The 26,842-nt window shown below is 37.3% G+C and overlaps 1 protein-coding gene and 2 long non-coding RNA genes across 3 annotated transcripts in view; all 3 read left to right on the top strand.

The window, feature by feature from the left end:
• Positions 1-1,641: 1,641 nt before the first annotated feature.
• LOC121640095 lies at positions 1,642-3,185 on the top strand. Its single transcript, XR_006010349.1, has 3 exons — positions 1,642-1,813; positions 2,152-2,184; positions 3,026-3,185. It is a non-coding gene; the product is annotated as an uncharacterized LOC121640095 (long non-coding RNA).
• Positions 3,186-3,848: 663 nt separating this feature from the next.
• The window catches only part of LOC121639283 (Fc receptor-like protein 5), a 51,911-nt gene continuing 28,917 nt past the window's right edge, over positions 3,849-26,842 (top strand). The window contains exons 1-6 of the mRNA XM_041984443.1: positions 3,849-4,122; positions 4,542-4,814; positions 5,282-5,545; positions 15,732-16,040; positions 16,294-16,554; positions 17,532-17,780. Coding sequence (XP_041840377.1) covers positions 3,849-4,122; positions 4,542-4,814; positions 5,282-5,545; positions 15,732-16,040; positions 16,294-16,554; positions 17,532-17,780 — 1,630 coding nt within the window. The remainder of the gene's footprint in view (positions 4,123-4,541; positions 4,815-5,281; positions 5,546-15,731; positions 16,041-16,293; positions 16,555-17,531; positions 17,781-26,842) is intronic.
• On the top strand, positions 22,745-26,539 carry LOC121640102. Its single transcript, XR_006010356.1, has 3 exons — positions 22,745-22,809; positions 23,244-23,463; positions 26,417-26,539. It is a non-coding gene; the product is annotated as an uncharacterized LOC121640102 (long non-coding RNA).

Raw genomic sequence — 26,842 nt, 5'->3', positions numbered from 1 at the left:
TCAAATACGTAACCCCCCCCAACACACACACACATTAACACACACAGATACTGGATTATCTGCACAATGTTTTCACAGTGGGCTCATGTTTCTTTCTGTGTTCAGGATTAAAATGGGGAAGTGGAAGTTTCAAACCAAACGTGCTGCTCTGAGCTGAATGTGATACATGAGGTTATTCTTGCTCTCACACCTCCTTGTATGTGGTGAAGAACTGGACAGTTGGCCTGTCAGTTTGTTCTCAGGCCCTAGAAGCCTAATAATGTTTGACACACACACACACACAAAAACTTTATTATTTAATTCAGAATTTTATCTAGTTTCTCCTGAGAAGATAAAATTTTTAAGGTTATCATAACAACATGGCTGAAAAACAAAGGCATCTCAAATAAGAATCTTTACAATTTCACAAAACATTTTCTGCTTTAATCTGCAGCAATATGATGTTTCCCAGCAGGAGTTTGTATCATGAAGAGACGATCAATGTTCTTCACTTCACCTGTCAGAGTTTTTAACATTGTGGCTGTAAATGCTGTCTTTGTGAAACAAAAGGTTTAACTTCAGCTCAGTGACACATTCAGTCAACGGTTTGGGGTCTAAACCACAATCCCACCACAATGTGAGAACATCTGCAGACTGTAGCATCAATACAATGAAACACTGAATTAAACAAAACATGACAAATGTAAAGATAAAGAGATTTTAAATCTAGTCCAGGCAGGTTGGACACTATATACATCCATATGAGAGTTTTTATTTACATACAGATCTGATCTATAGATGCACCAGAGGAATGATGTGTGTGTGTTGCAGAGGGAAATAACAAATAGAGCTCTGAGATGGAGAAAACCACAGTGGGTAGCAGACAAAAGCACAAGGTATTTATAACAATTGTGGTTAGACTGAACTACTTTAACTGTTTTCTGTGGGGATGAATGAGCTGCTGTGGTGCTACTTCCTACTCTGTGGGGCTCAGAGTAAAGTCCAGGACTGACCTGGATCCTCTGATCAGCTTCTGTTCAGTTCTTTCCTGCCCTGTTCTGTACATTCACCACCCCAGCAGACCACACAGTAATACATGCTGATGCTAGCACAGTGTTGTATGTTTTCAGCAGTGACGTCCTAACTCCAAAAGACCTCGGCCTTCTCAGCTAGTGGAGATGAGTTTGGCCTTTCTTGTATAGAGCATCTGTGGTGGGTCAGTCCAGTTTATTGTTGAGGTGAACACCCAGTCACTGGTACTCCTTTACCACATCAGTGTCCAGTCCCTGGATGTTGACAGGTGTGTTGCAGAATAATTTCATGCAGAATTTCATCATGATTTCTGTTGTCTGGTGTTTAGGTCTGTAAAGGCAGCCATGCAGCTTCAGTGAAGTCAAGAGAAACACAAACACAGATTTACTGAATGTAACAGAGACAGAACAGAAGGAATAAAAGTCGACAACATAACAAAGATGGAGGTTTATGATATTGCAATATTTCTTTAGCGATTATATTAATTAAGGCCTTGCACAGAACTTTGTACATGAAAACAGCTAAAATGTTTCTGCCGTGGACAGGAAATGTAACCATGACAACGTACTACTGCGGTCTAAACTACCAACGCTGTCTGAGCTCTGTGATAAAAAGGAAGGAAACGGAGGTGGTTTTTGTTTAAGAAGAGACGTTAGAAAGACATTAGTCTCACATGCATGTCAGATGTAACGTCTCCTTCATCATTACTGTTGATGCACATTAGAAGACTTTCTGACTGGCTGTGCAGCAGGACTGGATGTGATGATGGATCACTCTTTTCTCTGTGTGCTGGGGTTATTCTGTAAGTACATCACTGACTTTCTGTCTGCAGATTATAGAAAATATTTCTATATAGTGAGAATGACTGTGTATCATTGGTTTAATGTGTTTCTCTGAGAGCCTGAGAAGAACAGAGCTGTGTGTTTCTTGTTAATCAGATTGTTTAAGCAGCAGGTGTCTTGGTCCAGGTTAGACTGAAGAAGTGTGTAAACAGCATGTGTATTGTTTAAGTTGTAGAAATGTTTTTGGTTTTAATGCGCTCCTCTTTTTTCTCTTGTTGATCTGTGCTTTTTCTTTTCTAAAATGTCTCAGTTTATCATCAGTTTAGTAAATCTATTGAGGTTTTCATCTTTATTGCAGTGCTTCGTACGTCCATTGATGCAAATGCTGAAGGTGAGAAATTATTTTTCTCTTTTATTTAAACTGAACTCATATTTATAATCTCATTAGTTTCTTTTCATATTCATGTTCTATTCATATATAAGTGAATAGAAAGTTAAACCAGTATTATGTTATTAAGATGCTGGGACACCATGAGCCTCCAGAACAACTTGTGTTTCTTTTTGTGTTTATTCAGTTGAAATCTTCAGGATTACATGTAGATACTGTCTATTTACTGAAGGTAGACATGATCACATTCTCAGACACAAGGATGTAAAATGAAACATTTCTCTTTTCTGTACATTGATGGGGTGGATTTTATAAAGGAATGAGATGCTACTCTGACCCTGAACCATGAGATTTCCCCCCAGAGTCTGTTAGTTATCTGGTATTTATTATTATAATTTATTTATTTATTTTATTGTTTATTATTATGTATTTGCATTATAGACTGTTAATAATATCAGTAATAACAGCAACTTGTTGTTCTGTCTGCTGAAAAGTTGTTTAAGTGTCTCCTACAAGATCTGCCAAAGTTAGAAATTACACATTCAGAACTAGAAATGCTTCACATCCAGGTTTGCTACAGATGAAACAAAGAGCCTCATAAACAGCATCAGTGCTTCATGACATGAATTTTATAAGTTTGTGGATTTTACAGAATTTTTGGACAGAATTCCTCCAAAAAACTTTCCTCTCATTTGGTGTTTTAATGATTCTGGTTGGATCAGAGTGTCTAACGTGTAACTACAAAGTTTTCATTGGTGTTCAGTTTATTTCTGATCTGATGATGTTTTAATAGATAACTTACATCATCATAGTGATGATCATTTCCTTGTTTTTTTATGAACAGCCAAAGCCACTCTGACAGCAGACAGTTCAATCCTACCAGCAGGGGGCAGTGTGACTCTGACCTGTTCTCTGAAGATTCCTGCAGGACTCAGTTATGAGCTGTACAGAAATAATCACATCAAACATTCTGATAAACCAGGAGGAGTTTTCAAGATCTCAGATGGAGGCAACTACTTCTGCAGAGGATTAAAAAGAGACACAAACGTTTTTACATCTTTCAGTAACACAGTCTTTATTCAGCAAACTGGTGAGTTTAGAAATTTCTTTTTAAATACAACAACATGGATTTTCTGAGGACAGAAGATTCATTGTGAAAACATTATTTCTAAAAGTGTAAAACTAATGTAGAAGTAATTTAAGGCCTAACCTCATTCTTATCTACATAAAGAGAACATTTTTATTTTAAACTGAGGTAAATGAAGTTACATCCACAATCAGTAGATAAATGATGGAAATGAATTCAGAAAGGAAAGAAAGTTACACCAAGTCCAGATTGATAAACTGCTTTTTGTTTCATTAAGATTTAAAGGTATTTAAGCGTATTAAATTAGATTTAAAGCTATTGAATGTTCATAAAGCTTAGAAGATGAAATGAGTCTGCAGGGGAACTAATAAATCAGACAGAAGCCTAAGCTAGAGGAGGTAATCAGGGTTTTATCTGATGGACTGGAGTCAGACTGTTCAAGTTAAACTGATGAGTTTTCTTCAGTTTCCTTCAGAGCAGAACAACAAACATTCACATAATTTCTAAAAAAGTTAAAGCTGGAAAATGTTGTGTTTTTTTATTTGAACCTCTTTTATTTGTATCCTAACTGGTGGTTTTGATGTCAACAGTTTCTAACAGAGTCACCGTCACCCTGCAGCCCAGCTGGACTCTGATATACAGAGGTGAGTATATCTCTGCCAGATGTGAGATCCAGGAAGGTGGAGGAACTCAGTGGACGTATGAATGGAGAACAACCAGTTTAAAAAGACCTCCATCATCCAGAGAACACTGGATCGACAGAGTTACTGACAGTGGAGACTACAGCTGCCGGGGAAGAAGAGACGAGTTTTATTTAACACAGTGGAGTGATGTCGTCTCAGTAACTGTATCAGGTAAGTTGGACGTCTTTCATCCATTTTAACTCTGTTTTCATCTGATTCATCCAAACAAGATGGAAACACTTCCAACAGCATTATGGTTGTTTTCCTCTTATTTTATATAATCTGGAGTTTGTGTCCTCAAACATTTCTGTTACATCTCTTACATGGTGACATGTAGAATAAAAATAAATTACTTAACTGTCCTGTTATAATCAGATTTTATGACACATCTAACAGATTTAAACACATAAAATTATACATTTGTCTTTTCTGCACATTGATGGGGTGGATTTTTATAAAGGAAAGAGATTCTTCTCTGACCATGAACCATGAGTTTTAACCTTATCAGCAGTTTTGTCTAACGTGTAACTTCAATTTTAGTGCCATTCATCATAGTGATGATCATTTCTTTGCTTTTTATTAACTTCCAGAACATGAAGCCAGAGCCAGACTGACAGCCGACAGTTCAATCCTACCAGCAGGGGGCAGTGTAACACTGACCTGCTCTGTGGACCACTCTGCTGACTGGAAGTTTAACTGGTTCAGAGATGGGTCAGTCTATCCTGCAGCTCAGCTCAGAAATAACAATGAACCAGGTGGAGTCATCAGAGTCTCACAGGGAGGTCTGTACCGCTGCAGAGGAGGAAGAGGAGAACCAGTTTTCTACACAGAAGACAGCCATGACGTCACCATCGAGGAAACTCGTGAGATTGGAGTTTTTGCTCTAAAACACAACAATAAATAATCTATAAATGTTTTACCTGTTTTTTTATTGAGTAGAAAAGTGATACCTTTGTGACAAACCATAACAAAAAACACATGTAATTATAATCACAGCAGCTCTAAGTGATGATTTTTTTTTTTTTTTTTTTGCTTGAAGACGAGGGAGAAATTAAAATGTATTTATTCTTTCCTATTGATTCCTCTCCATTGTTTATATTTAGTAAAAGTCTTCATCTGTCTGTCTTCTCCTAAGTGTACCATTAATTTCTTTCAGTGTGTGTGTTATTGTTTTTTCAAGTAAACAAATAAATTTTTGATTTTGTCTGAAAACCACAGATGTAGAAAATAAATATGTAAAATTGAGTTAAAATGAAAATTTCAAATCATGTCATATTTCTGTAGATTTTCTGTGTGTGTAAGTTTTCTAACTGCATGTTTTTATGAACAGTTTCCACGAAGCCCACAGTGGTCCTGCAGCCCAGCTGGACTCTGATATACAGAGGTGAGACAATCACTGCCAGATGTGAGATCCAGGAAGGTGGAGGAACTCAGTGGACGTATGAATGGAGACCAACCAGGTTAAATAGACCTCCATCATCCAGAGAACACAGGATCATCAGAGTTACTGACAGTGGAGACTACAGCTGCCGGGGAAGAAGAGACGAGTTTTATTTAACACAGTGGAGTGATGTCGTCTCAGTAACTGTATCAGGTAAGTTGGACGTCTTTCATCCATTTTAACTCTGTTTTCATCTGATTCATCCAAACAAGAAGGAAACACTTCCAACAACATTATGGTTGTTTTCCTCTTATTTAATATAATCTGGAGTTTGTGTCCTGTGTGTAAAAAAAGGTCCCATTTGTGCCCCTTTTCCTGGTTAGTGTTCCTGTCTGGCCCCCCATTAGAACTTTTCTAGACCCGCACCTACTTAACTGAAGTATAAACCCTGTCTACCACCAGCAAACTACTGTGTTAAAGAAGGTCCTGTCAACAACAATACTTTTGGGGTAAATATCTGCTGGTGTGAACCATGAACTGCTTGTTCCCTCCTTCTCAGCTGAACGATAAACAAACACAACAGCGAGCCCCAACCCTGGTGTGGACCAAACTTGGGGTTCGCTGTCCTGTGGTCCGCCTGGGACGTTCCCCACTGGGCATGGTGGGAGGTGTGATGTGACTGTGTGACAGTGAGGCCTTATGGGTACAGCGCAGGGGAGGGTGTGAGTGAGGGGTTATATGTGGTGGAGGTTGGAGTAGGTGGAAAGTGGGGGAGGGGTTTGATGGTGCCCTGACTCCCAGGGTGTGCGGCTGGAACATTGGGGTGGGTGCTGGCCCATGCCGGGTGGTAGTCTGGAGGGGCCTGGTTCTCCCAGGCATGGTGCGGGCTCTCTACCTTTGGGTGGTGGGGAGCTGCCTCTGGGCTCCTGGGACCCTGGACCCTTTGCTCGGGCCGCCCTAGATGGTACGGTCCCTGGCGGGGCCAGCGGCTGCTGATCTTGGCCCACTGGGGCAACCAGACTATTATTCTGCTTTCTAGGATGCTGGACAGCACAGGTTAAAAAAATTAAAAATAAAAAAGAGAGATGCTGGATGTCTTTTTTTTGTTTTTTTCTTTTTCTTTTCTTTTTAATGTGTCGATTTGTTCTAAAGATAAAGAGACTTGAAATAACTTCTGCTGTGACTTGGCGCTGTAAAGAAAACAAGATCAAACTAAAAATAAATGTCACCTTGTAATCGGAGCAGTGGGTCTTGTTATATTTGGGGAAACACTGCCGGTCCATTATTGGATTTATTTATTTTTTTATTTATTTATTTTTTCCTTTATTAGAAGTACTTATAACAGTAATTACAGCGCAACAGAGACAGTACAAAAAATATTCCAAAGGAGTTGGAAGGAACAAATGCCAGGGGTGACAGGTTTCATATTGAAATATTGTATACAGCAGATTTCAACAGTTTTAAGTGCCTTTTGGTTTTCAGAGTATTTAATTGAAAGAATGTATTGCCTTAAGGTGCCAGAAAAGGCAGCGAAACATGACTTTTTACCTGAGTATTTACAACTGTGAATGTGAAATTTTGATATCAAAATTAAGAGGTTTATCAAGTAAACTGAGTTACTCTTTTTTAAGCCATTTTCAAAAACACCACATTCTTCCAAAACAACACAAAATCTTTTTTAATGTTAAGATGAACAAAGTCACATAGTTTTTGCCAAAACATTTTAACATCTGGACCAAAATAAATGAACAGCAGTTTCAGGACATTCATTACAAAAGCTACAATTTACATCAATATCTTTTTTAAATTTATTCTTTATATATGATTTAGTTGGATAGAATTTATGGACAAGTTTAAAAGATATTTCTATCACTTTATTGGTAATAAGATATCTGTTAGGTAGCAGCCAAACTCTCTTCCACGGTACATCATCCACAAATGCATTCCAGTATGAAATAACATGAGGAAGTGTAATAATATCTCTTTGGAACATATTTCTAATTAATCTGTTGTTATTGATGGGTCGACTGGACAGACAAACCTTTCCTACAGGTGTGTTCACTGGAGAGACAAGATTTAGGTTGTAAGCGTCAAGCCTTTGATGACATTTAAAAAGCGTACACACGCCAGAGGGGATGGCTCCAAAGACTTTTGCATAATCTCCAGGAGTCACAGGAATATTGTATTTTATAAGAAACTCTTCATACTTTAATAACAGACCATCTTTGTTAAATAATTAATCTACCTATTTGATGTTATTTTGACACCAATATTCCATAAAAAGAGATTTGTGTTTATACAAAATGTCTTTGTTATTCCAAATTAAATAATTATGGGGCGAAAAATTATGTTTGTAGATGAGACACCATGAGAGAAAGGCCTGGCGATGAAAAGCAGACATTTTAACAGGGATTTCATCAATGTCCCAATTGCAAACAAGAAGAAAATTAATGCCACCTAGTTTGGACAATATATTATGAGGAATAATATTCCAAATTGAAGTGGGTTTTTTGAAAATTTGTTTAATCCAATTAATCTTAAATGTATTATTTAGAGTCCGAAAATCCAGAAAGTTGAGACCACCATTTTCGTGAGGGTCCATAATAACTGTTTTCTTCAAATAATGAGTTCTACTTTTCCACACAAAGTCAAAGAGCATTTTGTCAATCTCTTTTAGGGTTTTATCACTGACATGCAGGGCGAGAGCTGTGTATGTTAATCGAGAAATACCCTCTGCTTTAGTAAGAAGTACTCTTCCTCTCAATGACAAGTCTCGTAAAAGCCACTGGTTTAATTTATGCTGGCTTTTTGTATGATTGGTTCAAAGTTTGAGGAACCTCTTCTGTTTTGGTCCTTTGTTTTTAGAATTCCTAAGTAGTGTACCTCATTTTTAATTGGGATTTTACATAGTGCTGATTTTGTGCAATCTTTAATAGCTATAAGTTCGCATTTTTTGATATTTAGACTCAAGCCAGAGGCCACAGAAAATTCTTGAATAACACTGATTGCCAGAGGAATTTGATTTTCATTTTTCAACAATAGTGTGGTGTCATCTGCCAGCTGTGTTATGATTAGTTCTTTACCAAGAACAGAGATGCCTTTGAATATGATACTCCAAAAGTTGAGCCACAATCAAAAACAGGTACAGAGAGGCAGGACAACCCTGTCTAATACCCCGAGACAGAGTAAATCCTGGGGATGTGCCACCTGGTAGTTTGATAGAGCTATTACTGTTAGTATATAGGGTTTTAAAAGCAGAAGAGAAATAGTTACCGAAGCCAAATTTCTTTAACGATTGTAGGAAGTGGTGCTCCACTGTATCGAAGGCCTTATAGAAGTCTAGAAACAAGATAAAGCCATCAAGATTTAACATTTCAGAGTAATCCAGGATGTCCATAAGTAACCTAATATTGTTCATTATATGTCCTTTAGACATAAAACCAGACTGAGTTTCTTCAATAATTAAGTCCAATACCATTTTCAGCCTTCTGGCAAAAACTATAAAATAAATAAAGGAAGTGTCCTTGTTGGATTTGGGTATTAAAGTTGTCAAGCCTTGTGTCATGGTTGTGGGAAGTTGTTCCTTATTTATACTTTCTAGAAAGACTTTGAGTAGAAATGGAGCTAATTCAGCTGCAAAAAGTTTGTAAAATTCTGAAACCAAACCATCCGTACCAGGTGACTTGTTATTTTTTAATAAATTAATTGCATCATTAACCTCCTTGAGTGTAATAGGATTATCACCAGTGTTGTGCTAATTACTGAAAAAAAGTAACTAGTTACAGTTACTAGCTACCTCATTCAAAAAGTAACTCAGTTACTTTGTTGATTACTTACACCAAAAAGTAATGAGTTACTGTTACAAGTAACTTTTAGTTACTATTTTAAAGAACATTCTTAAAAATGCTCCTATGAATGTCCTTATAAAATAACTTCAGTGTTGTACAAAATATAATACAAACAGAAAAAAATCTTTACACACTAGTTTATTGAAGGTAGGTAGCAAATTATTTGAAATTTATAATGTATGAATATGAATAAAGTGCAACCTCATACACATTAAGCAACTGCTGATTGATATGTCCAACATTTTCTTAAAAAATATTAAACAGCCTATTCTGAGAAACACAATGCATTTTAAATCAAATAAATGTTCTTAAATCTAACAGAAAATTGTCATTGTGACTACTAAGTGAAAAAATTGTTTTTGTTAATACACAGATTTTCTTTCCTATAACTGCAGACAGTAAAGAAAATAAGACTCCCGTAAGTGCTTGAAAAGTCAACATGCACTAAATATTCTGAAGGGGACACATAAAAGTCAAAGAGACTCACACAAAACAAAAGGAGAGATCTGCAATAACTCCCAATAAGAAAAGATAAAGAAAATATAACTTAATTTCTCTCTGAATTTCACAATTTTCTTGAAATATGCAACAAAATTAGGTAGAACACAGATATAACTGGAGCTTAACTTAAGAAGAATACACCTTCCAAGTGCATAAATTAGACAGTGAATACTCCTATTGAAATTAAATAAAGTTGCATGCCAGCAAAGTATTTAAAGTAATCCGTATGTATCCTGTCAAGTGTAAAAATAAAACTGAACACCATACACATAAGCAAGTGCTGTTTTTTATATTTCCATCAAAATGTTTTGAATAAATCAGGCTTATTTGCAGCAATATAAACCAATGTATTCTATATATGTTCTAAAATTAAACAAAAATGTGTCACTGTCACCAAGATAGCTAATGTTTTTGTTACACAGAAATGTATAAAACAACAAAAAATGCTAACAAGAAAGAACCTGAATGAAAATCTGAGTTGAGGTTTATCCTTTGAACCAGTGGTTGTACTGCATGAGAAGAAGCCTCTCAAATCTTTGGTCAGTCAGTTTGTTCCTCTTTGGAACAACTGGTGCCCTGGATGGAGTAGCAGCATTTTTCTTAAGAGAAATTTCCTTTATTTGGGGAAATTGTTTGAGAATCTCCATCCCTGTTTCGGCTGTTCTCAAGTATGTGAGTACCTCAGTTTCAACAGTGCTGAAGGTATCACTGTCCTCCTCAAAGCAGAAAAAGTCCTGTACATTGGAGAAGCTTGAATCTGGTGTTGACAGAGTCGCAGGCATCTTGGCTGCTTTCTGCACAGGGACATGCTGAGGGATGAGCTTGTGGCACTCAGCTGCCAGTGTTCCCTTGACCCTCTCTTTCTTGCTTTGGTCTTTCAACCACCGCAGTTTGAACATGGGAAGTGTGACAGCTGCCAGTAGTGCATCATTGTTTTCAAGTTACTACTTATCCAAGTAGTCGGAAGAAGTTTTTCGTTGCATTTGGCGTGTGCCGTTTGCACATGTTATCAAACTTATTATTTGTCTAAAAGCGGGCGATTCCACAGTTGAAATTGGCTGCATGTTCTCAACAATAAAACGTGCAATAGCTTTGTTGATCTGCCCCTGGCTAACACCAGTCTTGTAAAAATCCAACCGCTGTTGTTTGGGTGGCGGAGCTTGCCTCATTTCGTGCTGGTCCACAGCCTCCACTAGCTATGTGGAGGCATGTAGCTTCTGGAGGTGCTTGAGAAAACTGGAGTTGCTGTTTGTTGCAGTAGACAGGACCTTCGATCCAGAAAGACATAGGTTGCACTTGACTAGAATGTTCCTGTCTTTGTGCTCGACTAATGTAAAATAGTGAGCGCATTTCCAGGTTGAAAAACTAGTTTTGCTTCCGCTTTTATCCGCCATAACCACGCGCGCACGCACACACAGGCATCCTAAAAGCATCACTACGGATGCCGAGAGCAGACGTACATTAACGCTTTAAACAGGAAGGAAGCACAAAACTGTTGGCCAATATGAATTAATTTAGCTAGTAATGCACAAACGCGTGATAGAGTAACGGTAACTGAGTTACTTTATTTAAAGAGTAATGCGTTTGAGTATTAGTTACTGACAAAAGTAACAGCGTTACAGTACTGTGTTACTGTAACGCCGTTACTGCACAACACTGATTATCACACAGTGTCATTTCATCTTCAGTGATAGTTTTGACTGTTAGTGCCTCTAAAAAAGCCTCGGCTGATGCCTGACAAAATCTGGAACTGTAAAGTTTTGAATAGAAGCGACTGCAGTAGTTAGATATTAGGTCGTGGTTCTCTGTAAGCACCCCATCAACATTTAGTTTATTAATATTATTAATATTTGAGTGATGTTTTTCTAGACTAAAAAAGTAGTGAGAGTTTTGCTCTCCTTCTTCAAGCCATCTGGCCCTGGACCTGACAGACGCACCTTTGGCTTTTTGACTATATAGATCATCTAATTCAGTTTGCAAGTTAGACAGTTCCAACCTCTCTTCCTCTAATAGAGCATCTGGTGGTTTAGAGGATAAACAGGTGATCCTTGATATAACATGTAATTCTTTGGCTCTTCTGGATTTGGCTAAGTCACTACTGAATTATCTAAAGAATTGTCCAAGCTCAAATTTCAACAATTCCCAGTTAGAACAAAATTCCTTTTCTTTTTTGGCTTTATTCCAGAAATAAGCTACAAGGTTGATCACCTCTTTTTTGACACTCTCAATTGATAGTAAAGAGTTGTTAAATTTCCAATAAACTGAGCGAGTGAGACTTATTTGAGGCGTGGATAAGTTTAGCTTTATATATATAGCCTTATGATCTGTAAGAGGGGTAGGGGATATATTTACTTCAATATTATTTTTGTTGAAACCTTTGGAAATCAACCAGTAATCAATTCTTGACTGACTAGACCCTGTTTTATTACTCCAGGTAAATGTTCTACTGTCGGGGTATTTTACCCTCCAGATATCTTCAAGGTTAAATTTGTCCATAAATGCAGCAAGGTTAACATTTGTTCTATTACACAGACCAGGAGGCCATTTATCAATAGTACTATTTAGAACAATATTGAAGTCACCTCCCAATAATAATGTGGCGTTTGGAAATTTAGTTAACCAGCTAATTAATAAATTCTCAATAGATAAAATAAGATTTTTTCCTTTTTCCATTTTCCTGTTTTGTATTTTGTCCATAAACATTGCTTGTAATATACACTCTGTCATTATATTGAATAACTTGACCAACAAAATGATCATTTGGGTCACACTCAGTAAATAAAACATTACCATTAAACCTGTTCTTTAATGTAGCGACCCCTGCTGAGTGTTCTGTGTCATGAGATAACCATATAGAGTTACCCCACTGAGATTTCCAGTAATTAGCATCGTTAGAAACCGAGTAGGATTCTTGTATATAGACCAGATCTGCACTAAATTGTTTGGCAAAAAGAAATAAGGCTTTACGTTTGATATTGTTGCGTAAACCCCTAGCATTAAGAGATAGGAAAGATAGACTTGAAAGATTTAAAGAAAGTAGAACGAGATCAAAAACAAGTAATAGGAATAAACAAGGTAATGCTTCCAGAAAACCTTAAAGTAGTTTAAAGGTGTACCGTCAAGATCAGCAGCACCAATCAAAAATTATAGCTAAGTAAACTGGTTTAACACTTTACCAAAAGCAAAGTTGCTTTAACAATGTAAACAGTGAGAGTGTGTTATATGTTCTAAAAAACTAACACTCTTTTTATACAACACAACCCTGAGTTATTAGGAATGTTATCTTAAACAAGTAAACACACGTAACATCCCCATAGGAGATCAGAAGATTAGATTGACCTGAGAGCACCAAGCCAGTGGTCCTCCTCCTGTAGATTAAAAGTTACTTCTCGAGTCTATGGATGTATTTCTGAACGATTGATGAATCCTCTTCCTCCTACAAAATAGGCCGTCGTCCCATCGTCTTGTGCTTTCTTAATCTTAGGCCACAGTTTTTGTCTGTTTTCTCGGTCCTCCTTTGTCAAATCCTCGGTGAAGCGCAGACCCTTGGATTGCAGAAAGGTGCTGTTCTTGGCCGCTTTCCACAGCACCTCCTTATGTCGCTGGGAGATGAACCTCATAATGATGCCGCGCGGTTTAGGGTCATCTTGGCACCTTCTCCCCACTCTATGAGCATCTTCAATAATGTCTGGAAATTTCTCTTTTTCAGCCGGTAGCACTTGTTGGCAAACCCGGATTACCTCATCACGAACATTTTCCTTCTCGGCCTCTGGTCCCCATGGAGTCTCAGGTTCCACCGTCGTCCGTAGTGTCAGGCCTGCGCCTCCTCCGCCAGCCCGCTCATCATCTCCAGAATACTGAGCCCTGGAAAGAACTACAAATCCCATACCTACCGGACTCCACCATCATGGCTACCACCTGGGCTCCTTGATCAGCCTAACAACCAACACCTGTCAACATCCCTATATATACCTTCAGTCCACTTCCACTCCTTGTCTAGTCTTGTCTATGCTCATGCATTCTCTCTACTGACCGACTTAATTAAACCTTCTAGAAACTACAACCTGCGACTGTGTCTACCTGTTCAGCGTCAGATCTTACACGTAGCTTTCCAGGTCGGCTACATGTTACATGCATTTCAGAGTAATTTCCTCACTTTTCTCCACCCGCTTCTCAGTGATATCCATCTTTTCATTCATGACTCTTAACACCGTCCGAATGGCGCCCACCATCTTCTCAAGCGCGAAACTCCTTGAGTTGATTAGGTTGGCAAGTGAGCGGACAGCGTCGTCGGATCCCAACATGTTGTCTGTAGTATGGAGTCTGGAAGGAGCAGGCTTTTTGGCTAGTGGAGGCTTAGTTGGAGTGACAGGAAGCGGAGAGAATTCTTCACCAAATGATACAGCCACAGTACACTCCATCCCGTTGCTATAGTCGTGTTTGCTAGCAAAGGTGCTAAGGCTACTTTCACCCTCTTTGCTAGTGTCGCTTCTTCTACCTGACTTGGGCATCTTCGAAGGTGCAAAAGTTTAGAGACAGTATCAGGGTGTGAGTAGAAAAAATACTCAGGCGATTTCTTCAACTTTACCTCGTCATCTATACTGAAGAATATATGTTTTAAGAAGGTTTGTGCTGAGAGCTCGACAAGTTCATCTTAACACGGCGCCATCTTGGCCCGCCTCGAGATGATGGTTGTATGGGGCTTGTCACGCATTCGTTTATTGCATTAAAATATTAACACATTTAATTAAATAAATTAGTTACCACCGTTAACGTGTTAATTTTGACAGCCCTAATTTTTATTTAATTTACAGACTTTTAAGCAGATGGTTAATTACAACAACAAGAAGCTGCTGCAGCTAATGGGGATCCTGTGGGCTGTTGCATGATAAAATTTGGGAACCCTTTTTAAGGGTTGACAGTCTCCTGTCTGTGTAAGTTGAGTCAACTTTTTCATTTTCTGTTAGTAGAATCACATCAGGTGAAGCTGCTGTTGACCACTTCTTGTTTTTACTGTTGCAGCAAATATTGATTTTAACGTATTATATTTATGGTAAACTGGCATTTTAATTATTTACCAACAAAATGACACAATCATGTAGTTCCAGATTAACATAAAATCATATCATCATATGAATAATAGAGTCCTGCTGTGAACTTTGTATTGAGTCTTTTAATGAGAGCAGGAGAGAGAAAAGCTATGGACTGGTGGCTGATAGTTGTCTGTAAATGTTGGTCTTTATAGAATATTAAGCTTTAATACTCAGCGTGTGTGTGTGTGTGTGTGTGTGTGTGTGTGTGTGTGTGTGTGTGTGTGTTTACTTGCATGCAAGCATATGTGTGCAGTATATGAATTAGGGAGGCCTGTGTTTATTCTCAAGTCCATCCATACAGCCACCCGGCTGATCTCTTCCATCCTTCGTTTCCACGTCCCACCATCATAACAGAGAAGTGATGGATGTATGGGGCTTGTCATGTCATGCATGCGTTAATTGCGTTAACAATTTTAACGCAGTTAATTACGTTAATTAATTAACCCCTTTAACGCATTATTTTTGACAGCCCTAATTGTTAAATTTTGTTAAATCAGCTCCATGTATATCTTACCTGATACCTAACAGTGTTTCTTTAGGACAGAGCTGGATCTCATGAGAACAATGAAATTTATTCTATTATTCTATTACTGTTATAATTTTAATCCTTGGTTGGGCTGAACCCAAAATCACACATCTTAATATCCAAATGAAGGAGAACAAACTTTTCTTTAACATTTGAGTAATTTCTTACAGATTTAAACATATTTTTATTTGTTGTATGAGCAGAAAAAACGACTCAAATATAAAAACTTTTGTTTTCCTTGGACATTGAGATGAGCTAAGCTCCTTTATTTGTATTTTAACTGAAAGGTTTATCTGAACAATTGTAGACGTTTTAAATACATATAAAAATTTAAATATAAAATTGATAACATTAGTAGAGAAATGTTATTCAGAGTTAAGAGTCAACAAGGTCCAACATGTTTTCATTCAGATAAAATCTCTCTTCAACAGATAAACCCCGGCCTGTCCTCTCTGTGTCTCCATCATGGCTGAGTCCTGGATCCTCAGTAACTCTGAGATGTGAGATTAAACCTCCGTCTGCAGGATGGAGGTTCTACTGGTATAAAGCTGTTCCTGATCTGTCACACCAGTATATCTCTTACAGCTATGAGCTGCTGCCTGGTAGCCCCAACGGGACTGCTGGTAGTTCCACCATTGTTCATGGACAGACACACACAGCAGGATATGTGTGTAGAGCTGAAAGAGTGGACCGTGTTTATTCCACTGATCACAGTCAACCCACATTTGTCTGGTCTGAAGGTCAGTTTGAATGTCTGTTTATTGCTTTCTGTCTCCATTAACCCTGACCTTGCCTACTGGTATCTGTGGTTCTGCACATTTAAGGTTTTACAATCATCCGTTCATGCTTATTCCAAACATCTTATCCACTAACAGCATTTAATACTTTCACTCTGAAGTATTTATCAAAATTAAAAATTATTTTTAGTGTTTTTAAACATATTGCAGAGTATTTTTTCACGAAGTTTGACCTTTCATTATGTTTGTTTTTCAGATGTTCATCCAGCAGCGTCTCTCACAGTGAATCCTGACAGAGTTCAACACTTCACATCTGACTCTGTTTCACTGAACTGTGGAGGAAACTCTGCTGAGTGGAGAGTGATGAGCTTTACAGAAACACATCATCTGTCACGCTGCTCCTCCTGGGGGAGAATGACTGGATCCTCATGTAACATGAACTGGTACCACAGTGGAGTTTACTGGTGTGAGTCTGGATCAGGAGAGTTCAGCAACACAGTCAACATCACTGTACAGAGTATGTTATGATGCTTTGTTTTCATTTTTAAGTATCACTTATCATTAATGTCATTTCCATATAGAAATGGATTTTCAGTGTTTGTCTCGTGATTACATCCTATGATTTTGTGTTTATTATTGCTAGATTAATTCCTTCTGTGTTCAGCAGATTAAATATAAATCCATTCTTTAAATAAACTACTCTCTCTTCCATCACCACAAAGCAGCATCAAACTCTTGACTGTAGGTTTTACTTCATTCACTTCATCTCTTCACAAAACTATAGAACAATAAATATTTCTTCTTCCTGATGAATTTCTCAATATTTGTAACATCAAAATGTTCCTTAAGATGGTCATTATCACGTGTTTTAGTTAAAAATGACTAAATGCCACAAAAAGAAGTCATATCTGGAACTATGTAAAACTTGTTCATTGGGATCATTTGTAGTGGAACAGAGCTGATCTGTTTACAGAAAACTGAGCTCAAAGTAGATTTTAGATTTTTATCAAGTTTTATCAACAATATATTGACACGAATGATGTTTCCATCCAGTCTAGATCTAACAAGTCACACTCTGACTTCTAATCTCTGACTGAACTAAACATCACATCAACATCACAGCAAAAACTTCCACAGTAACAGTTTTCAGAGAAAAGTCTCTGAATGTGTCCTCCCCCCTCCATGACTCACTGGACAGGTTGAACAGCAGCTTCAGCAGCAGATTCCTCCAACCTCTCTGTCTGAAGGAACTATACAGGAGCTCATTCCTGCCTGCTGCTGTCAGGCTTTATAATACTTTGGGCATGAGTGTGTGTGTGTGTGTGTGTGTGTGTGTGTGTGTGTGTGTGTGTGTGTGTGTGTGTGTGTGTGTGTGTGTATTTTTAATTGCTATTCTTTTTATTTGCAAACATTGCTCATACTTATGTATGAAAAGTGCTTTTTAAATGAAATTTGATTTGACTGAACTTAATATCCACTGACTTTTCTTTACAGATGATGATGATGGCGTCATCCTGGTGAGCCCCATCCATCCTGTGACTGAGGGAGCTTCTGTCAGTCTGAGCTGCAGACTGAGAGAACAAAACACACTTTCCAGTGTTTCTTTCTATCACAATGACAAACTTCTCCAACATGATGGCAGAGAGGAGCTGAACATCTCTGCAGTGTCACAGTCAGACGAAGGTTTCTACAAGTGTCAACATGCAGGAAAGACGTCACAACAGAGCTGGATGTCAGTTACAGGTGAGCAGGATTAAATTATCATACATTTTACTTTGTAAATCATTTTTCTGCTCAAAGCAGGAGAAACAAAAAGTTTGTTGATGAGTTTTTACTGTAGATCTGGATTTTTTTCATTGTGTTAAATCTTGAAATCACATTTATTTTTCTGGAAACACAGAGAATTATGTTCTAAACCGTTCATATAAATAACATTATTACTTTCTGTTTTGTTTCCAGCTGTGTCCAGACCTGAAAACTCTTCATTTACTGTGCTGTTGATGGTTGGATCAGTTATTGGAATCATATTATTGATTTTCCTGCTCTTGTTGTGTCTCTGCAAACGGTCCAAGGGTGAGACCTTTTTTACTCTTTAATAAACCAAATATTCAGAGTTATTCTGATGTTATACAACAAACCAGCAGTAGAACAAAATGACCTACAAAGTCCTTTAACAACTAATGTCTTTTTCACAGATTTATGCTGCATCAGGTCTGTACATCATTCTTTCATTTAACCCCATCTCCAACATAAATCCTCATTATTTAACTTTTCTGTGTTAAACATTGTGTGTTTATGATGTTTTAGGTGGATCCAGTCACAGAGCAGCAGTCAGAGCTCCAGTTCACATCCTGGAGTCAACCAGAATGAAACTAACCAGTACAGCTCTCCTCTCCACGGTCAGGACTTACACTTTTTATTTTACTAACTTTTTATTAACCTTTAAAATCGATGATCTGATTAGAATAAGAATAAACAAATAAATAATAATGAAAAAGTTCAGAAAACAATATTTTTATAGAATTTTCCATGTTTGTTCCAATCATGGAATAACCATTATCTTCTCTTTTTTCTCTTTTATTTCCAGTAGATGATGTTTGTCTCTATGAGTCGATCAAACCCACTGAAAGGAAATAAAATGTAAAAATGATGTGATTTCAGAAAACTTGTAACAAGTGACTGATGTGGAATTATGAAATGTTTCAGATGCAGATGAATCCAGAGATGGCACATACTCTCGTATTGAACTGAAACATTTTGGGAGAAAGAGTGAGTTACACCAACACACACACTGTTTAAAGGAGGAAAAACAGCTCTGAAGGTTTTGAGCTTCGTGTGTTTTAGTGGATGAATGTGAGTGTGTTAACAGGGAGGCATCATGAACCAGAGGAGAGTTGTGTTTACGCTGAAGTGAAGACAGGAACTGCAGGTACAGTCAGTCAATCAATATTATTTCTTATACTTCTACTTTCTTATTACACATGTGTATACACACCTATAACACAGTAACGCTGCTCCATGTAACGTCAACATTAGAGATTTTTTCCTTTTGTTGTTCTTGTTATAAATTTTTCTGTTTTCTTTTTCTGCTACTGTTGTTTTGAACTTCATCATCTACACAGTTGCTCTGTAAATACTGTCAGTCATTTGCATTAAACAATAATAATAATAATGAAGGTTTAGCATTATTGCTGCATGTCTGCTAACATGTATCTGGTTTTAGAGTCCACTCCAGTGTACGCTAACATCAACCATGAGAATAAAGGAAAAGGCAAGAGAAAAAACAAAAGTACGTAAACTCTATGCATTTACCTGCATTTCTTATTTTCCCAAAAGTTTATTTTGGGTCAATCACAGCATGTAATTCATCAAATAATCTTAAAATTGTTCCTCTTAAAAATCCTCCTTATTTGACATGTTGCATGTATTAACTAACAGTCTGCAGGTAACTGGTGAAGGACAATAAAACATTTTTTTAGATCATTATTCCTTTTATATAAAGAAATTATAATAAGTCCATTTTAAGTCTTAAAGATGATCTTTCAGGCAAATATGTGACTCAGATAATCTCCGTTCACAGGAAAGTGGAGTCCTGCAGCAGGTGATGCAGCAGTTTATTCTGAGGTCGGATTAGGAGCAGCTCTGGATAACAATGCTGCCATGTAGGCTGCATGCTGTGCTGCTTTATTCAGGAAAACACAAGACTGAAGAAAACTCAGTAACATGCAGACGTCTTAGATAACCTCATTTGTTCTTCTTCTGTGGTTCTTAGTCTGTGAAGAGAAGCGAAGCAGCAAAGAGAATCATTGTATGAAACTGCTGTTTGTAACTCTGTTATCCAAATATCAGACATGTTCAGTAGCTTCTGTTTTTATGATGAACATTTTATTTATCCTCTTTATTTAAGCTCAAAGCTCAAGCTGCTCATTGTTTATCATTTAGGCACTTACTTACATTTTAATGTGTAAATGGAGCAAAAGATAAAAGTAAAATATACTTTGTTATATCTGCATTGTAGCTTTAATTTTTTAAAATATGTTTTTTGACAAATTATATGAAATTATATGATCCCATATGTTTTTTAAACCTGGATGGAGTTTAAATGTTTTAATATATTTTTTATGATTATTTTTTATGATAACTTGAAACTTTGTTTAACAGAAAAATGTAAATTGTTTTTATGAACTTTTTACGTGTGTGTTGTTGTGTTTCATATTTGCAAAATATAATAATAAAAACCAAAAATGAATAATTTGTTGTTTTATTTAAAAGATTAAGATACATGATTAGTTCAGATCACTGAGGATTTTAAAGTGTTGCAGCTTTAATAACTTTATTTTATTTATTATATTCTAAAATTATATAGTAAAATTAGCTGAGGACACGCCATCGTTGGCCTTCTTGATGGTGGTGAGACAGCACACGGGCAGGTTGTGGATGATTTTGTGAGCTGGTGTGAAAACTCCTTCCTCCATATAAATGTGTCCAAAACCAAAGATATGGTTATTGATTTTAGAAAATCTCCGTCAAACCCCCCGTCTACTTTTATTAAAGCAGCTGCCATCGAGGAGGTAGACAGTTATAAATATTTGGGTTCTTGACAATAAATTATGTTTTGAGTCTCACGTTGACATCACCTCAAACATGTTTTATAAGAGGTTATTCTTTATAAGAAAGATGAGGTCTTTTAATGTTTGCACTAAAATGTTGTCTCTTTTTTATAAAAGTGTAATTGAATGGGTTTTATCTTTTTCTATCATTCTTGGTTCGGGAGCCTTAGTTTGGCAAATAAAAACCGTTTGGGTCGTTTAGTGAAAGCTGCTGGCAAAGTTTCTGGATCCCAGCAGGAGGGCCTTTTGGCCATTTTTAACAAAAACATGGTGAGGAAAGCTTGTTCTATATTAAACTGCCCGAACCACCCTCTCCAGAATGAGTTTATTTTATTACCTTCGGGCCTCTTTTGGGAGGACAAAGAGACCTAAAGTGTCGTTTGTCCCTCCTGCTGTTCATCTACTTAACAGTAATGGCCTAAAGTGACAGAGTTCTTCTATTTGTTTTTAGCTGTGATTGTATTTAACTTATTTTAAGCTCATTCATTGTTTTGATGTGTGTGAATCTCTTTGTTGACATATGTCATTGGTTCTGATTTTGTTTTCTGATGTTTTGATGTGATGTCTGTCCTGTGTGTGTGTGTGTGTGTGTGTGTGTGTGTGTGTGTGTGTGTGTGTGTGTGTGTGTGTTCTGGCTGCAAAATCAATTTCGCTCTGGGGACAATAAAGGATTTGAATTGAATTTGAATTGAATTGAATTATTTCTAATAATATATTTTACTGTATTTGTTCTATGACAGTCACATGTCACCCTCGATGAGATTATATGATGAGTTAAAAACTTAAATGTGACATATGGCTTTTGTTTTAGATGTCGGTATGCTGTATGCACAGGTGCACAGTAAAAACAACAGCAAGTAAAGTCTCCGCCCACCTGCTGCTGTTAATTTAGCAGATTTCTTACTGTGCAGATTTTCTATTTATTGCCAAGGATTCTCAAAATTAAGTTGTTAACAATACTTTTACTTTTACTTTACATCACCTTTACTGCAGAAAAGGGTGAGATGCATTACGAGTGTTTTTTGCTGAAAATATTATTTGTTCAAATGTACTAGCATGCCACTGCTGAGGTTATGTCAGCCTGTAATTGCTGAAAGTTACATCTTTTGCATTTCTTTAAATATTGAGAAGAAGATGAAAATAGCAGAGGAGCCATGCTGTCCCTCTTTTCCTTTCGTTTACATGGATGCAAATCAACACACTGCACTGGTAAGATTACGTCACTTATTTAACAACATACAGTACATTCTAACTCAGTTTGCTTTAAATATAACGTGAGGTTCTTATAGGTTTGCTTAGGTTTGCCATTTCAAAACAGAAATTGAATTTAAGAAGTCATACCATTTTTATATAATGTCACCAACAATTTAAGAATTTACAACATACACAAAGAAATAATTTACTGCAACCTGCATGTCTCCTATAACAATATCAGCAACTTTATCAACAAGTCTAGTAGCAACACTTTCTGTCAAGGTGCTCACACTTTGCTTCATTCTTCTTTTCAGACCTCAGCACATGAACGTGTTTACTCCAGGCATCATTTCAGCACTCCAGGGGGCCAGTTGCTCATAAAATATGTTGCATTTCTTTGCATAGCGATGTGTGGAGGTGGTGGCTTATGTTATTAAAGTTAACATCTGATGTTGTTAAAGGCACCGTTGGAGATGTGGAGCGAAAGCTGTCAGATGAGGAGCTGAAGGTCATTTTTAGAGTCTACCAAGATTAGCTTTTGAAAAAATTAGAAAACAGAATGTTGTTATTTGCTTATGCCATTGCTACTTGTATGGATTAAATACATTTTGACTGTGATATCATGCTTGTTGAAACCATCTTTCAGGGGCCACTGCAACATTAAAAAGTGAAGAGTCCACGTATCTCCATATAATATAGCTTCCAACTCAGGAAGTAAAGACGTCATTAGTTTCTCTGCGTTTATATCATCTAAACATAAGTTCACATATCATTCGGGGTTCATATGGAATCCTGTACTGGAAGCAAGTCAGGGATATAACTGTCGGAAAGTCTATTATGTTTCTAGCTATTTTATTGTGAAGCTTGCATGTTACTGGCGTTACTTCCTTTTCCGGTGTGTATCCTTACTGAGACTGACACCGCAAGCTACAACACGGTCACCCGCCGCGTGCGTACATGAATAAGAAGTAAGGTTTAACACATATTATTATGCTAATATTGTCCAGAATGTGTGTAAGCATTGTATCAGCGAAATGTCTACTTAATTTATCGTTTATTTAGTTTGTGTTTCTAGCCGCATTGTATGCAATCCATTCCCTACGAAGCGATGTAGTGTAATTTGCTGCCGCGGTTCATGCGTCCTCCACGTGTTGAGAGCCTGCAGTGCAATTGCGGGCTGCACCCACTAGATGGAGCCAGAGACCGCTAAATTGGTCTAACCCCGCCAACTTGTGTTATTGATCCTTTGACTGGATTATGGTTAATTCATGGTTCAGCTGATATATTGGGGCAAAGTTACAATATTACCAGTCAGAATATGTATAGTATTTATTATTTGCTATGCAAGTTCGTACAATTGTACAGTAATATTAATATTATTTGTACTTTGTTTCTTTCACAGACCATACACACACACACGCCTAACACACACGTTTACTGCACTCATCCACCCACAAATAAACACAGACATCCTGTTACCCAACTACAATAAAGAAGTTCAAGAAGCTGTCTTCTCTGTGCCCTTCTCTCTGACCGGAGCTCTGTCGAAAGGGAATTATCAACCCAGCAACATACACATCCACTTCAGAGTGTCCCACTCTATCACAATAACACACTTGCAGGTATCAGCAGCTAATCTAAGCTTTGTAATGCATTTAGCCTTGTGTCCATAATGAAGACAACAACACTATTACAATGTCCTCAAAAAGTAACTTGTGTACACATTTTTATTCATGTGACAGGGCTGTACAGTGTGACATGTATATTGTAAGATGAATGACAATCAGTCTGAAATTAAATGAATGAATGTAACAATAGTTACATGAATATAATGTGGGGTATGACAGGTTTATAGAGGTTAGCAGGCTTGGGTAATGAGGCATTTTATGAAGCACTGTAGGTGGGTTTGTCAGCTTCACAAAATACAGTGAAATGTGCATATTTTAAACATCAACTTCTTTTGCTCAGCAGAGCACAGATTTAATAAACAAGTATATTTTGACTTACACAAAGTCACAAGAGTAACACACAACCTTGTAAATATATATTACATGGAAATGCAAGAACTCAAAATATTTATTTTCGATTTAAACCGACTTTTTAGGAACCCTGCAGGTCTGTCTTGAGTGACAGCTGTAGGCTGGGGGTGATGCTTGGTCTTTGTAGGGGCTCTCAAAGGTTTACATGGCTGACAAACATCATACGTTGACCTCTTCATCACTTTCATATTCTTTACTCTTTCCAGTGCCTACAGAGGTGCTGTGTAATTGACACAAAAATACATTAGTTATTAAATTAATTTACATAAGGTGCTCTGGTGCATTAGTAAAGTTAAGTAAAGTAGAATGTGTGTCATTCCACAGATTGTTGGTTTAACAAAGACATTTAATCATACTTAAAGAGAGGTGACAAAAAACTTGGGAGCTGTTTTTGGCTCTGGAGTCCCAAGCTATTTTGGTGTAGGTTACTGAGGAGGCCTAAGAATGTGAAACAGCCAGTATCTCAGTCACACTGAACCCATGATCATGAAGAGAGATGTACAGTTGGTACAGAAAAACACGAAGACCAATTCTCAAACAGTTGTATATAGAGTGCCCTGCTATCCTGAATGGATGGAGTTCTCGGTGGCATCTTGTTTCAACAAGACTGATTCCAGCAAGGAGGTGGTAGAGTCACACCTAACAATCCTGAAGGTATCAAAATGGCTTCTACAAAATGTGCAGAGACCCTCCCTAATCTTCTCTTGTTATAAATCTAAGGGAAAGAACTTTTCCTTCATCAATAAAAAAAATCTTGCAAGACAGCAGTAGTAAATTATATGTTAGGAGTAAATGGTGTTTAATATAATACAATCTGTTATCAGCAAACATATTTTTAAAAGCACAATTTATCATTTTAAAAAAGGGTAAAAATCTGCACTCATTAGTTTACATAGTACAATAGTGGAGTGTGTGACTTTTTTGGGAATCTCACAAATAATATTAACGATGATACAAAACCTTTGATTTCATCCATTGGTAATAGTTAAGAGAAGTTATTTATTATCAGACGGTGTCTGCTTTTGCAACTTACCACATGTAAGAACTTTTCTTTTGAACACATTTTAATGGCGATGAAGACTTAATGAGCTAATAAGTTTTGCATTATTTGCACTATTTGCATTTAATTCAGCAAAAATACAAGAACGTCCAGAAGTCTGCAGAGCCATTGTGTGACAACCTTATTGTTTTTAGCTCTCTATGGATTAAATTGAACTTCTATCTACTGGGGGAGGGCTACAACCCCTGCTTTCACATCATGGCAGAATCTGCTAATTACTTCTCTTCAGCCAGGACCTCAGACAGAGCTTACAAGAAAGATTTTATCCATTTGTTGACATTAATAAATTGTGAAATACGTCGTGCTCCTGAGTCTTTTCTGGCTGAACCAATATTACCATCCACTAAGAGGATATTATTGTTGTCACGGTTTTGGGCTGAGGTTGGGATTTCCCAGCCGCCTTGAAGGCATCTTTCCTCTGGCTCTGATTGCTTTACCCTGATTACTAATGCTCTCCACCTGTGTTGCTCCCTACATAAGCAGAAGTCTCTCTGCTGCTCACTGCCAGATTGTCAGAGTTTTCTCCTACACATTTTTAGCCCTTCTCTACCACAATCAAAAACAGAAAGTAAAGTTGTATGTTGGGAAACATGGAAGACTGCTGCGTTTTGGTAAGGTTTTGGTTGCGTCAAAATTGCTAAAATATGTCAAATTAGAGAGGGCTGTCTGAGTTTGAATCATAAATTCGTAGAGGGACTTATTTTAAGCAGCTCACAAAGTCTGGGAAAAGCTGCATTGGATGTTCACCAAAATGTTAACATGATCATTGATAGGTGTGAATGTGCATGAGTATGCGTGTGCCGTTTTAGCCACATGAAACACATAACATGCCGTTTTTTAAAGCTTCTGTAAACGCCCAAAAATACGACGTTCTTGGTGGCCACACAGCCTTTTGTGGCATTCAATGAATGCATGTAAAAAGTTCCATTTTGTCGCACTTTAACATGTGTTAAAGACAGTGATTTGTGCAAGTACAACGCACGTAAAAATCAGTGTTTTTTTTTGTTATAATTATCCCAGTCCCCTTTTTGACCTGCCACTGAAAATGAACCGTGATCATCCAATCAGTAAAGACTAAGACCAGTTCATCACCGATTTCCTTTGCTGTAGAATTGGATGCATTGTTCCAAGACAAGGCTAATTTATTTGTATTGCACATTTCATGTACAAGACAATTCAAGGTTCTTTACATAAAACATTACAGTTGGGTGCAGAAAGCAATGGAAGTTCATTAAAAAAAAAAAAAAAAAGATTAAAAGAACTGCAATTAATGAAATAAAAACAGAAAGAAGATGCTGAAATCAAATAGATCAAATGCAAGAAATAAAGTTCTAGTGTGGGGAAAGACAATATTAATGATTCCAGCTTAAAAGAACCTGATGCAGATTTTGACTTCTAAATTAAAACTAGTGAAAGGCAGCAGAGAACAGGTATGTCTTTCTTCACCACGCTGTTTGTGTCTCTTTGTGTTTGCAGGATGGCGCACATTAGAACCCGGCCACTTCGAGGTGCACCATACGCCCGGGGCACACTTGTGCTGAGGAAGGTCATCCCTGCAACCTTTCGTTTATTTGGGATTCCACTACTTTGACCCCAAATGAAGTGTTTTTATGAGCCTCCACCTCACCAACAAGCACCTCAACTTCAGTCTGAATAAAATGACATTTTCTTGTCTTCTCTGTTGTCACGATTAAGCTTAAAAAGCCACAGCTCAGATGGTCTGTTCACAGTCCCTTAATAGAAGACGATGGCTTTATTCTATTCCTTGACTTTTATAAAGCCTCCGATTCCATTGAACACCCCTTTATTTCTCTGTGTCTGGAATATTTTGGCTTTGGAAATAAATTTTGCGCTATTATAAATTCTCTCTATGATAATACAAACAGCTCAGTTTCATTACCA

The sequence above is a fragment of the Melanotaenia boesemani genome, chromosome 5 (assembly GCF_017639745.1).
Source record: "Melanotaenia boesemani isolate fMelBoe1 chromosome 5, fMelBoe1.pri, whole genome shotgun sequence".
NCBI classification, from domain to species: Eukaryota; Metazoa; Chordata; class Actinopteri; order Atheriniformes; family Melanotaeniidae; genus Melanotaenia; species Melanotaenia boesemani.
Note: the sequence above shows the minus strand (reverse complement) of the source record. Positions and strands in the feature narration are given on the sequence as shown.